Source organism: Thrips palmi, unplaced genomic scaffold, assembly GCF_012932325.1.
Source record: "Thrips palmi isolate BJ-2018 unplaced genomic scaffold, TpBJ-2018v1 HiC_scaffold_18, whole genome shotgun sequence".
NCBI lineage: Eukaryota > Metazoa > Arthropoda > Insecta > Thysanoptera > Thripidae > Thrips > Thrips palmi.
In genome coordinates, this window is record NW_023144627.1 from 5,260,221 (window position 1) to 5,275,021 (window position 14,801).

The window sequence follows — 14,801 nt, forward strand, 5'->3', positions numbered from 1 at the left end:
TCTCTCTCTCTCTCTCTCTCTCTCTCTCTCTCTCTCTCTCACGTCCACCAATTACAGATCTCACCCCCCACCTCGGGTCTAACTAGATGCAGCCGGGCGAAAATCGAGTCGAATTTGAAATCCGGAAGAGGCCCTCTCCGGAGGGGGAGCGGGTATTGTTTGCAGAGGGCCGAATGAGCTTCCCTTACACCCGAAGGCACAGTGGGCCAGAAGACCGGTGGAGGCGGCCAAAACTCCAGACGCGTTTTGAGCTCCAGAGTCGCTAAATGGGACTCGAACCGATCGTGTGACTCCACCAATGGATTCCTCGTTCGGAGAGCAATCCATTGGTGGGGTCACACGTTCGATCCGAGTCCCATTTAGCGACTCTGGAGCGCAAAACGCGTCTAGAATTTTGTCCGCCTCCACCGGTCTTCTGGCCCACTGTGCGGCAGCACGAGGGTCGGTAGGTTCGGCGATGTAATTGTGCAGCCCCGCCGGGCAGAAACGGCGTGGCGACTTTCCGTGTACAACTCCAACACAATTTCGAGCGGAATCGAAAGTCGGCGCCACAAATTTGCAAGTTTATCCGCCGCGGACGAAGTTTCCTCGGCCTCGAAAAACGAACAGCACGGGTGTGGAAGGGGCTGTGGGTTTGGAGTAAGCCAAACGCAAGCAGAATAAAATACATGTTGATCCAGAAAAATTCGGAATTAAAAAAAAAAAATTCTGCACAAAAAGGTAACCTGTGGTCAAAGATTATTTTTTGATCGCAATTGTAGTGCGGAGAGAAACCACGTCATTTGGCAGGTCGCGGACGCGAAACTTCATGCAAATCTATGTCCAAGAGTTAGTTGACTTTCGGGTGATTGGCGTTAAATTTGCACCTGTTTTTCACAGGGAACTGCGCAGGCGAGTGCACTCAAAATGTCTTACGGTAAAAGGCTCCATGAACATAATAGGGTGAAGATTTTCTCCATGATACGAACGAAGTTTGGCAAGATATTAATAAGGTAAGTTATGATGAATTTTCGAAGGTAAGTTACAAAGACAGGTGCACCGCCCCACCAGATTATAGATAATTTTCAATGTAAAATGGAGAATCTTTCCTGTACGACTTTTAGAGTGTGGCAGAGAAAGAGTGTACCCACCACGTCGATGATCTGCATGAGCGTGAGTCCGAAGCTGAGCTGCAGCGGGTCCGACTCGTTGGCCACGGGTCGCTCCAGGACGTTGTAATGGTCCAGCAGCGAGTGCAGCAGCCGTTTTTCGTGCGGACCCTGCAGCGACTCTGGAAGGGAAAGAGAGAAAAGGAAACGAATTAATTTAGAACGCACTTCGCGAGGGGGTATGCGCTCTCTGAACCTGTGTACCGACTATTACGCTATTACGCTCTATTACGCCACAAATTAATCGGAATTTAGCTCAAAACGGCCTAAAACACACCAAAAATTGATAAAATTTTGACAATTTCGGCTATTACGCGACTATTACGCGAATTATTACGCGTGCTATTACAGATAGAGTGTACCGACTATTACGCGAGTGCATACCCCCTCGGCACTTCGAGTTTTCGTTTTTGGGACGGTTGTCGTTCCGGTCGTTGGAGCACAGGAACCACGTTCTTCGAGCGGTTCTTAGTACGAAGGGAAAGCTCAATAAGAATTAGATTAAGTGGAACAAAAAATGATTCTGGAGAAACTTTGCTTTCAGTTCACTGAACATGGATCAAGTAATTTCACAGCGAGGCTGAAACTGCTGATCTGTTGCAGGCACACTTTTTTCAGCGAGTGTACACCCAGAAACAGGGTTTCTAGATTTTTACTTTCTTGGTTTTTGTAAAAAAAAAAAACCTTGACACAAGAAACATTTTTTTTATAAAAAAAAAATGGATTTAAAATTTTTTTCTTGCAACAACCAAGAAAGGTTACATTTTTCTTGATCCAAGAAGTCATTTTTTTGGGGGTGTACACCGATGCACCCAGAAAAATGGTTTCTAAATTTTTACTTTCTTGGCACAATTAAAATTCTCTTCATTCAAAAAAATAAAATTGGATTTAGAATTTTTTTTTAAAAAATCAAGAAAGGTTAAAGATTTTTTGTTTTGATCCAAGAGGTCACTTTTTTTGGGTGTACACCGATACCGCGAAAGAGCAACGATGCTTTCGAGTCGAGCCACGCTTCGCGCCTTCGAGCTTCGCCGCTCCTCCCCGCCGGCTGCGCCCAAGTTGCAAGTTGGCGTGGAACCTTGCCACTCCGCGGTGCGGCGGTGCTATACGCCCGACGCTAAGTTTCAGACAGGGAAGGGGGAGGGGTCGGCGTTGTAAACCACTCAGAGCCCACTGGTACTCCGCCAAACCGTGTGACCATCATAACCCTGCCCCCCCCCCCCCCCCCCTCGCCCGTCTCGGCCGTCCAGATCCGCCCCTCCCCCTCCACTAATGGAACTCCCAATCACACCATCGATGTCATACGAGTCCACTCCCCGCCGACAGGCACCGTTCGGTACTTCGCGACCGACAGAAACATTTGCCTGAATGTCGGGGCCTTTGCCCCTTTTTCCAGCACAGACAGCCTTACGTTTCCATGGCGACGCCCAGTGGGCCAGAAGACCGGTGGAGGCGGTCAAAATCTCAGACGCGTTTTGAGCTCCAGAGTCGGCAAATAGGACTCGAACCGAGCGTGTGACCCCACCAATGGAAAGCTTTCCGAACTCGGAATCCATTGGTGGGGTCACACGGTCGGTTCGAGTCCCATTTAGCGACTCTGGAGCTCAAAACGCGCCTAGAGTTTCGGCCACCAGCGCCGGTCTTCTGGCCCACAGTGCCGCGGGGTGGCAACTCATTTCAGGCTGCGAAAACAGTGCAGGAGGCAAGGGAGCGCACTCATTGCCAGAGTTCCAACTCAGCCGCCCCGTCCCGTCCCGACCGACTGCAGACTGATCCCGAACACGTCGCTCCGTCTCTCTCAGTCGCGGCAGGCCGACGGCAAGCCCCGCGGGTGCGAGAGAGACGGAGCGACCCGGCTCGGAGTCGGTCTGGTGGTCAGGGCGAACCGCGGTCCCCCGTCGCTCCCCGGAGGCTCTGGGCCATCAACTTTGCAGCGAGTCGGACAGAGAGAGAGAGAGAGAGGGAGGGAGAGAGAGAGAGAGAGAGAGAGAGAGAGAGGGAGGGAGAGAGAGAGAGAGACGGAGAGAGACGGAGAGAGAGAGAGAGAGAGAGAGAGGAGAGAGAGAGAGAGAGAGAGAGAGAGAGAGAGAGAGAGACGGCGGGCGGGACGAAGGCGCGACGAAGGCGGGACCAAGACATTGTCGTGAAAGCAAGCCGAAGCCAATTTGCATAGCCCCGGTATCAACTTGGCCGCAACGACTAGTTCGCCGCACTGCATTTGCAAACGGCTTCGGCGTCAAGGGGAAAATTACGCAGGACACGGCCAAAATAGAGTGGCCGCTCCGAATGCTTTACAACCAAAATCCACCAAATCTACGCGTCGAAAGCGAAAGACGCCACCACAAATAAATTTCATGTATTTTAGTTATTTTAGAAAAAAATGTCAAACTGGATTTTTGTTTTTGCTATTCCTGCCATGCTTAAGTGTGAGAATTCTCACCTATTTTCGGTGAGTCGAAATTTTCACCATTTTAGTGGTGGTAATCAGAAATCTTACCATGGAAAGGTGAGTTTTTTCTAACGTAGGTCATGTTAAATTTTGACATTTGGTGGGAATTTTGTTTCTCGCCACAAGACGGTAAGACTTCCCGCAAAAATTTGGTCAGCATCCCCTCAGCTTTCAATTTTCAGCGTGGCACGTCGGACAGGGTACCTTGATCCAAACGGCGTTTTAATTATTAAGTGGGAGAGAGATTCGCCCGCCGTTCTGCATCCGGCACAAATCCCGCCCGCTTCGGCGTGTTAGAAAAGGACCTCGACATGCCGTCCTCCTCGTCGGCCGCGCCGAGCGGAACCGAGCCGAGCCTGGAGCCAGCCTGGAGCCAGCCTGCAGCCAGCCTGGAGCCAGCCTGAAGCCCGCCTGCAGCCAGCCTGGAGCCAGCCTGGAGCCAGCCTGCAGCCAGCCTGAAGCCAGCCTGAAGCCAGCCTGAAGCCAGCCTGAAGCCAGCCTGAAGCCAGCCTGAAGCCAGACTGGAGCCAGACTGGAGCCAGCCTGAAGCCAGCCTGAAGCCAGCCTGCAGCCAGCCTGGAGCCAGCCTGGAGCCAGCCTGAAGCCAGCCTGAAGCCAGACTGGAGCCAGACTGGAGCCAGCCTGAAGCCAGCCTGCAGCCAGCCTGAAGCCAGCCTGAAGCCAGCCTGAAGCCAGCCTGAAGCCAGACTGGAGCCAGACTGGAGCCAGACTGGAGCCAGACTGGAGCCAGCCTGAAGCCAGCCTGAAGCCAGCCTGCAGCCAGCCTGAAGCCAGCCTGAAGCCAGCCTGAAGCCAGCCTGAAGCCAGCCTGAAGCCAGACTGGAGCCAGACTGGAGCCAGCCTGAAGCCAGCCTGAAGCCAGCCTGCAGCCAGCCTGGAGCCAGCCTGAAGCCAGCCTGAAGCCAGACTGGAGCCATCCTGGAGCCAGCCTGCAGCCAGCCTGCAGCCAGCCTGAAGCCAGCCTGAAGCCAGCCTGAAGCCAGCCTGAAGCCAGCCTAAAGCCAGACTGGAGCCAGCCTGGAGCCAGCCTGAAGCCAGCCTGAAGCCAGCCTGCAGCCAGCCTGAAGCCAGCCTGAAGCCAGCCTGAAGCCAGCCTGAAGCCAGACTGGAGCCAACCTGGAGCCAGCCTGAAGCCAGCCTGAAGCCAGCCTGCAGCCAGCCTGGAGCCAGCCTGGAGCCAGCCTGAAGCCAGCCTGAAGCCAGACTGGAGCCATCCTGGAGCCAGCCTGCAGCCAGCCTGAAGCCAGCCTGAAGCCAGCCTGAAGCCAGCCTGGAGCCAGCCTGAAGCCAGCCTGCAGCCAGCCTGAAGCCAGCCTGAAGCCAGCCTGAAGCCAGCCTGAAGCCAGCCTGCAGCCAGCCTGAAGCCAGACTGGAGCAAGCCTGAAGCCAGCCTGGAGCCAGACTGGAGCCAGACTGGAGCCAGACTGGAGCCAGACTGGAGCCAGCCTAAACGCATTCCGGAAGCCCAGTGGCACTGGCGGCAGTGCCCGGTATCTAGACGCCCATCCCCCCCGGCGGGCAGAGGTTGGCAACCCGAAGCACACACACACACACACACACACACACACACACACACACACACACACACAAACACTACTGCAGAGGAACAAAATCCCAGAGATGGTTCAGTTTTGTGCGTGTATGCGAGTGACTTCTTGCGTTTGTGTGTGTGTGTGTGTGTCCGTCGTCCCACTTCTGGCATGATTTCTGTCCGTCAGCAGCCCGACCAATGCTTCTTCCGGGTTGGGCAGGTCCCATGCCGAGTCGCCAAGCCCCCTCCCCCCCCTCCCCCCTCGGCCAAACGTCCTCGCCTTGGCCACATTTCTCCGAGGGTCATTCCGTGTAACCCGACCGACCCCCCGATGTCCTGTTCCACCAAAGGCCGGTGGAGTGCCCCGCGCGCATCGAGAGGGAACTGCAATCAAGCCCGCCGTCAATTTCGAGATGGCCAAGGATGATTTTGGAAACAAACTTTTGTCAGTTGATATTTTGAATGGATGCGAGGCTTACAACAGCAGATTTCGGGACTTTTTGAAAGGACGGTGATTTCGGCAAATAATGTAACATGCGTCTCTGCGCGCAGTGGGCCAGAAGACCAGTGGAGGCGGCCAAAATTCCAGACGCGTTTTGAGCTCCAGAGTCGCTAAATGGGACTCGAACCGAACGTAGACCCCACCAGTGAATTCCTCGTTCGGAGAGCAATCCATTGGTGGGGTCACACGTTCGCGTCCAGTCCCATGCAGCGACTCGAGTCGCTCCGGGATTTTGACGGCCTCCACCGGTCTTCTGGCCCACTGTGCTGCGGTCTTGTCTCTGCTAGACATTCATCCCCCGTGGACCGCACCGCCGCGTTGGTCCCGCGGCCTCGGAGGGCTAGCTGGCTCGCTGGGAGGGCTCCCCGTGTGTTTGATATACTAGCCAGTACTTTGAGAAGATAGCAACATTTTTCTGTCTGGCCGTGTCGTGCCGTGCCACGCCGCGCCACGCCGCTCGGAACAGTTGGACGTTATCCAGAGAAGTTTGCCTACGATCCTGTTGTCTCGCCCGGTCCGGCCCGGTCCGGGGCCCGGCCCACCCACACACGATTCACGTTCATACTTTCGGCTCCAAAAAGGAAAGTCCGGTCCAAGAGTCGAAAATGGACGGTTCAATTTACGGCAGCTCGTCCGCAGCAACGCACAGTGTGCCAGAAGACCGGTGGATGCGGACTTGACGCGTTTTGAGCTCCAGAGTCGCTAAATGGGCCGCGAACCGAACGTGTGACCCCATCAATGGATTCCTCTCCGAACGAGGAATGCATTGGTGGGGTCACACGTTCGGTTCGAGTCCCATTTAGCGATTCTGGAGCTGAAAACGCGTCTAGAGTTTTGTCCGCCTCAACTGGTCTTCTGGCCCACTGTGCAACGCCACCTCGAACGCCACGCGTCGTCGCAAAACAGAAACAAGCTAGGGCCCGCCCTTCCGTCGAACCGAGTTGCCAGCTCCGCTTCGCTGCGCCGGCAACTCGGTTCGACAGGGGGCCGGCCCAGCTTGGCCTGCCGGCGGCCTTTTCTCGGGCCTTCGGCCCTCGCATCAGACCCAACTTAGCCAGTCGAAGGCCCGGGCCTTCGGCCCGCTCGCATCACACACGCAGTGAGCGGGTAAAGCAAAGTTATCGATGTACCATCGTGACTCAGGCCCGCCCTTCTATTCACAATATGCAATAGTCCTTACACTTTTTACTCCAACTGTCCTTAGAATATGCCCATTTCATTTGTCTCTTCGCCCTCATTCCGAAAATACCCATATTTGCCATGCTACTGCAACTCCTTGCAATAGAGGCACAGCAGGAGCGCAAAACGAGTCCGTCGCACTTTTTCCCATAACTCATGAAGGCGGGCTCCTGGACCCCCCTTCCGACCCCTCGTTGAAGAGGTCTTGCCAAGACCTATAGAAAACTTAAGTAAAAATTCAGTCGGTCGACCCCCTTTTTTCAAGATCCTGATGTGACTAATAGACGACGTCAGGCTCCTGGACCCCCTTTCCGACCCCTCGTTGAATAGGTCTTGCTGAGACCAATCGAAATCTGCAATAAATTTTTTTAGTCGGTCGACCCCTTTTTTTGAAGATCCTGATGTGACTGATAGACGAAGTCGGGCTCCTGGACCCCCTTTCTGACCCCTCGTTGAAAAGGTCTTGCTGAGACCAATCGAAATCTGCAATAAATTTTTTTAGTCGGTCGACCCCCTTTTTTGAAGATCCTGATCTGGCCAACTTGTAAAAGCGGCCGATGGGATCGGGACCAGGTCCATTCATCTTGTCTCGTCGCCCCGATTCCAAAAATACCCCTATGTGCCCTGCTAGCACCAATAATGGCGGAAATCCCCCTCCCGCTCATGTAAACCATGATGCACCTGCAGCAGCCCTTGTGCGACCCGGACGGGATTTGCACCACCGGATTATTTGTTTGGACGGTACTCCTGAAGTACCCTCCAAATCTGGTTACTCTAGCTCAACTCCTTCCCTGTACACAGACGCCAACAACAACAACAACAACAACAACAACAACAACAACAACAACACACAGACACAAAGGCAAATGCATAGGCCCTCCCCCTATTTTTTGAATAGAAGGGCGGGCCAAAAAACATCAAAAGTGGTTCGTCGAGGCGAGCGGTCCGCGGAAACAGACAATAAAACTCATCGGGGAACAACATTTTCGTCGAAGTGCGGAACAGGAAAAATAGTTTGAGAGTGGCTGGCGGCGAGCTGGCGGCGCTGGCGGTCGGGGCCACCAGTTTCCCCCAGGCACTGGCTGGTCCTGCCGAGATATCGAAAGTCACAATATCATCTCGTAGTACATGTGTCTGCCGTACACAGCGCTAGTGCCGCCCGAAGATAAGGGATGACAAGCAGCGTGGAAAGGACACAAGAGGGGGGGGGGGGTAGGAGGAAGTGGAGGGGGAGACACGAACCACCGCTGGAGAACAACAGTGGTGCGCCTCAGTGCTGAAGGCTGGGCCAGCCTGGCGGCCAGACAGACAGACGGACAGATGGACAGACAGACAGACAGACGGACAGACAGACAGACAGACAGACAGACAGACGGACAGACAGACAGACAGACGGACAGACAGACAGACAGACGGACAGACAGACAGACAGACAGACAGACGGACAGACAGACAGACAGACAGACGGACAGACAGACAGACAGACGGACAGACAGACAGACAGACAGACAGACGGACAGACAGACAGACAGACAGACAGACGGACAGACAGACAGACAGACGGACAGACAGACAGACGGACAGACAGACAGACAGTCTCATTCCAGCATGCAGTCCGGCAGTCCGACAGAGAGGCAAAAACAGATAAGACAACCGGAAGTCGCTGTTACCGGAAGCTCAAAGTCCGGCAAACTTGTCGCAAAGAAACGAAAAGATGTGTTCGGAAGCGACCATTCATGCCCCACTAACTGCCGGGGCGGGCAGCAACAACAGAAACTGAACAAAAAAGGTGAGGTCTACACTGTTGGCAATCAATCGGAAAATGCCGGAAGAGCGTTCCAAAGCCGTCGTGTTTTAAAAAGATTTTTCTTGTACTATACCTACTGGAAACTCGACCAAAATAGAAACATGGGAGCGAGGGGGAAATCGCTCCTAAAACCTGCGACCCGACTATTACGCCTATAACGCTCTATTACGCCTCAAAATATAGCGATTTAGCTGAAAACAGACCAAAAAAACCCTAAAATAGATCAAATTTTGAGAATTTCAGCTATTACGCTACTATTACGCACACTATTACGCGTGCTATTACGGACAGAGTGACCCGACTATTACGCGAGTGCTTTCCCCCTCGCATGGGAGGTTCTGGTATTTTCCGAAGGTCGCGGAGCCAATCATTTATTTTTACATCAAGTTGACCGCGAATTTCGCAGATTTCATTTAACAGGGAGTGAAAAAAAAAAAAACAAGTGAAGAAAACAATATGCGGGCGACTCGCCTTTTCTATGAAAATTGAACTAAACTGCGGACGTGTGAAGACTGACAGTTTGTACCAAACAAATTACTTCACGCTGTAAAAGTAAAACGATAATTCATCCTGCGGGGTGGGGCGGGGTGGGGTGAGGTGGGGTGGGGTGGGATGAGGTGGGGTGAGGTGGGATGAGGTGGGGTGAGGTGGGGCATGGCGCGCACCGCACGGGCTTTGGTCTGAAAAAAATAATAGCCAGCAGTCTGACGCAGACGGAACCCAGGAACAGCGCCAAAAAGTGTCGGAGTCAGCAGAAGTTGGTGTCTGAATGCCTTCCGCGACGCATGGAGGGCCCGGAGCACAGTGGGCCAGAAGACCGGTGGAGGCGGACAAAACTCTTGACGCGTTTTGAGCTCCAGAGTCGCTGGGACTCGAACCGAACGTGTGACCCCACCAATGCATTCCTTGTTCGGAGAGCAATCCATTAGTGGGGTCACAACTTCAGTTCGTATCCTGTTTAGCAACTCTGGAGCTCGAAACGCGTCTAGAGTTTTGGCCGCCTCCACCGGTCTTCTGGCCCACTGTGCGGAGGGCCGTGGAAGGAAGGGGGAGAGCTAGCTGCAGCTAGCTGGCTGGGCCGGCCGAGATGGCTCAAGCCAAGGGAGGAAGCCGAGCCGAAACCCCTCGAGAGAGGAGACGGACAAAACTCAGGTTGGAAAATCGTAAACAACCCAAGGCAGCGCGCAGTTCAACTCCGTGACCGCCGGCGCGGCCGCGGGAAATGGAAAAACAGACTCAGACGAAGAAGAAGAAGAAGAAGAAGAAGAAGAAGAAGAAGAAGAAGAAGAAGAAGAAGAAGGAGAAGAAGAAGAAGAAAGCGCGACGGCCTGTCATTGCCATACAAGCCTCTCGATTCGAGTGTAAAAGTTTTTGGTCCGCGTGGATCACCTGCAGGCCAGTCTAGCATGAAATTGGCTGCACCGTGCGGTGCGGAACAGACAGAGAGACTCTTCCAAGCCGCAGACCGCGGTCGCGCGTTGTCCTTGTCTAATCGTTTTCTGTTTTCTTTTTTCGTCGAGAGGCAGCAGCTCAAAGTACGGGGCGAATCCCATCGGGCTGCGTGCAGCAAGGCCTCGCAGGCCTCGCGACCAACACGCCCGGGGCGCTCCCCCCTCCCCTTCCGCCAAAGCTTGTGCACAACGGAGGCATTGATCTCGCAGCAGAAAGCAATATCCCGGCGACGTAGGGCGCAAGAGAGGCTGTGGACACACCGCAAGGCGCCGCAAGGTGGTGGAGGCCTCCGACCTGGACGAGCCGCCGTCGGACAGGGGCGTGCGGTCAAAACCCTGGACGCGTTTTGAGCTCCAGAGTCGCTAAACAGGACTCGAACGGAACGTGTGACCCCACCAATGGAGTCCTCGTTCGGAGAGCAATCCATTGGTGGGGTCACACGCTCCGTTCGAGTCCCATTTAGCGACTCTGGAGCTCAAAACGCGTTCGGGATTTCGACCGCCTCCACCGGTCTTCTGGCCCACTGTGGGACGCACCAGTGTCACGAGGCTTGCCAACCTCAGCCTGCTGTCTGCGGGGCGATATCTTGGCTCTCGAGGAGTTGCCGGTGGAATGGCTGGCCACCCTTTTGACAGTGGTGCATCGTTGGAATTTTCGTCTTTGGCAACACTGCATAACTTGGCGGGGGTTCGAATCCCAGAGCCGCACTTGCGGCCAAAACGCCCCGCGCACAGTGGGCCAGAAGACCGGTGGAGGCGGCCAAAACTCTAGACGCGTTTTGAGCTCCAGGGTCGCTAAATGGGACTCGAACCGAACGTGTGACCCCTCCAATGGATAGCTCTCCGAACGAGGAATCCGTTGGTGGGGTCACACGTTCGGTTCGAGTCCCATTTAGGGACTCTAGAGCTCAAAACGCGTCTCGAATTTTGTCCGCTCGACCTGTCTTCTGGCCCACTGTGGGTGGGCCAGATTTTACAATCGCCGACCGGACGCGAACGTGACGAGCGTGGCAAGGGGCAGTGGTCTCGTCCCGGCCATGCGTCATCCAAGGCGCGAGGGAGCGCTCCGAAAAACCAAACTCTCTCAGAAATCGCAAACAGTAGCTAATCTTGTGTGCTAAAAAAACCATGACTTGTGTTCTTCGCTGCGTTTTGTAGCCCGGAGTTTGAATTTAATTGCGAAGGATCGACAGTCCACCTGAACAGTGACGACACAAACGAACACACTAGATTCTTATAGACTTTTTTTGTGCATAATTATGCATGCACAGATACGTGCGTAAGGTGAGTATAATATTATGCATCACTGTGCACATTTTATGAGAGTTGAATGTGAAGGAATTCATATGTGCGAGGGGGGAATCACTCGCGTAATAGTCGGTCACCGATTCTTAGTATAAAGCGTAATTGTAATAGCGTAATAGCCAATTTAAAAAAAATGTTTTTGTTTGGTTTTGAACCTATAAAGACGTGGCTATGAATCAATCGGGAAAAACTAAACGTCAAATACTGAAAACACTAGCTGTCACCCGTTTACAGACTATTTCTCACAAACAGACGCATTTCTGTAAGCAACCATAATGCTTACTTTGTTCTTAAATGCTTAAAAATTGCTTTGTAATTTACTTAGAAAACCGAAATATCAGCACAGTAATTAGCAATTGCTATAATACTGACAAAAAATACCAAGTATTATGGTTGCGTACAGAAATACGTCTGCTAATGAGAAATTGTCAGTAAAAGGCTGACAGTGAACCTCTTAACATTTGGTCAGAATTGAGTTTTTCCGGACCTTCCTCAACTCAACGCTCCAAAAAGAGAAAGAGGGGGAAGGAGTGGGGCTGAAAAGCGTGGAAAAACGAGCAGCTACACTGCATGAGCCTGAAAGATGGCGGCGCCCGCGCTAATCTTGTCATTAGTCCACAAAGCCAGTGGGACTAGCAGCGTAGCGAGGCGGCGATCCTGATAGAGTTGCTGTCATTTCCACACTACAATAAGGCCAATTACAAAATGAGGCCCATAATCTGGTCGACCGGCCAAACGCCTCACAATTCGTCACTGGGGGAATTTTTCCATGGAAAAATAGGGGGCTCCATCATAAAATTTGTTTAGGTAAACTACGCAAAAAGACTCACGGTTCCTTCAGTATTTTTTTAAAGCATCATGGTGAAGATTCCAACAAACAGCACTGTTTTAATTTGGAATCTAATGATACTGATTTATTTGCTTGACCCTGATAATTTAACATGCTGCACTCTGAAAGTCTCATACGTAGTAAAATTGATTATGTTCGAGAAGAGAAGAGGCACCATCTCTTTGGTGAGGAGGCGGTGACGAGGAGAATTGAGAATTGGGAGAAGAAGAAGAAGAAGAGAAGAAGAAGAAGAAGAAGAAGAAGAAGAAGAAGAAGAAGAAGAAGAAAAGAAGAAGAAGAAGAAGAAGAAGAGGAAGAAGATGGAGGAAGCAGTGGAGTATGTAAAGAGGAAAGTGCAGGCGGAGAAGAGGGGCATGAAAATCATGGCAGTGGCGCTGCTTGTGGAGTTCAGGACTGGGGGGCAGGTTATAAATTACCAATTATGGTTTACATTAAAAGTTTTGAGTTTGGTGTGCTTAGCACCACCACTGCCTGCTTGGCTGCTGGTTTACGCCCCCCCCCCCCCTCTTCCACCAAGTCCCCCCTTACTCTCAGGATAGCCGTTGCAGCAACCTCGGTTTTAGAACAGAGAGAGACTTTGTAGGAGGAAGGGGAGGGGCGCAAGAGATGCACATACACACACCCCATATGAAAAAGAAAGGCTCCCAAAACAGCCCGAGCGGGGGCTATGTCCGAAAACGGTTCCACCGGACTGGTCCGGCTGACATCCAGAATGTTAGAAATCCGGCAAGGTTTCGGGGTTGTCCGACGACTAGATTCGGACTCTTTTCGGACTAGCCCCAAGCAAGGCCGGCGAGCAGGGCGGGCTGCCCCCCGCCGCCCCCCACCCTTCCCTCCCTCCCGAAACCCCTCTCCTCCCTTCGGAATCCCCTCCCCTCCCTCTGCAAGTGCAGTGCAGGCAACACTGCAAAGCCGGTGCACTTGGCAAGCCGTTTTGAATGTTGAAAATTGGCAAGCCTGGACCTGAAATACTTCCGAGTTCGCTAAATTTGGGCATTGCTGGCGGCCGAAGCGCTAAGTTTGGGGGCAAACTGGAAGATTTCAGGTCAGGGCTTGCCAATGTTTAGCATTCAAAACGGCGTGCCACTTTTGTGGCAGGCAAACTTGGCACCGGATTTGAACTTAAGACAGTAATCAAATAGTTGATATGTAGGATAAAAATAATTTCCGATGGAAAGCACTTTGGGGACGAGAGTGCACGGGGAAAGGCGAATTGATACACCTCTCGCCCTCGCACTGCCCGTCCCTTTAGTGTTGGGAGATGCACACAGAACAGCAAGCGTAGAGTCACTAGCGTCCTAAACGGTCATCAGCAAAAAAAATTTCAAACTAAAACACACTTCTTTCCGTCCAACTGGCTCGTTCCCAGCACAAGGCTGCGCAAGGCTGCGCAAGGCTGCGCAAGGCTGCAGCGCGCGGAAGCGACATGGCTTCAGCGCGCCGAGCGAGTGGACTCTGACGCAGGCAAACGCGATGCGTGCACCTTGGAGGGCAGCTGGAGACTGACGTTTTGCGTGCCGAGGTGGCCAAAACTTTCCGAGTTGCCGAAGGATTAAGGCTCCCCTCCTGGCCGAACCAATCAGAGAGCGCCTCCGACCGGCCCGGGCCAACGGGCTTTTCCGCGCCTGCACGGGCAGGGACAGTCCGCCACACTCGGGTCGCTGCCGATCGGTCTGCCGGACAAGTCGCTTTCGGGACTAGGGTCTACGGGCTCCGTACGGGGCAGTCCGATAGAAGCATCATCTGATCGGGCATCCATCGGGCAGTCCCAGTCCCGACGCGGGCTCGTGGCGGACAGTCCGACCTGGTCTCGGGCGGTCTATGGAACAGTCCGAGGGTGTTCGGACTGATTCGGACCGATTTCGACCAGGTTTCGGAACACTTCGCTTTTATGTGGGACACACACACACACACACACACACACACACACACACACACACACCTACACACACCTACACACACCTACACACACACACACACTGCTAAGCTCCTCTACGGGGGCCTTCAGGGATCCAGTTGCCCTACTTAAGCGGCCCCACACCCTGGCGTACGCGCCGCGCTACATTTTTTAAAACGCGCCCCATTTTCAAGTAGTTGCGCGCGTGACCCCGACCGCCGCGGCCGACGCGCAATTTCGAAGCAAACACACACACACACACACACACACACACACACACCAGTGCGGGCCACACGTCGATCCGAAGAACCACCAATACTGCAAGGGACCAACAACTTCGAAAAATTTTCTACACCGTCAAACTGTAGTTATTTCACGTGACTTCGACGTCATTTAAAGGCTAACCACTGAGAATCGAAACGCTATGTGTATAGCGTCAATTGGTGCGATGCAAACGCATCGCACACGAAGTGCAATACCTCCCCATTCCCATGCATTAGCATGGGGCATTTTCGGGACGCATCGCACGTAAGGTGCAATATGGCTGAGGCATTGCACGTATGGTGCGATATCTCAGCTGCATCCCACCATATGTGCTATACTCATAGCGTTTGGAATCTCAGTGTTCCAACGTGTTTTTTTTTTTCAAGGGAAATCGTGC

General features: G+C 53.2%; 1 protein-coding gene across 6 annotated transcripts in view; it reads right to left on the reverse strand.

Annotated features, from left to right (window-relative positions):
* LOC117645360 (neuronal acetylcholine receptor subunit alpha-7-like) overlaps positions 1–14,801 on the reverse strand; it is an 83,324-nt gene that overhangs the window by 29,785 nt on the left and 38,738 nt on the right. For all 6 annotated transcript variants that reach the window (XM_034385498.1, XM_034385502.1, XM_034385500.1 and 3 more), the window contains exon 2: positions 1,131–1,270. In XM_034385498.1, coding sequence (XP_034241389.1) covers positions 1,131–1,270 — 140 coding nt within the window. The remainder of the gene's footprint in view (positions 1–1,130; positions 1,271–14,801) is intronic.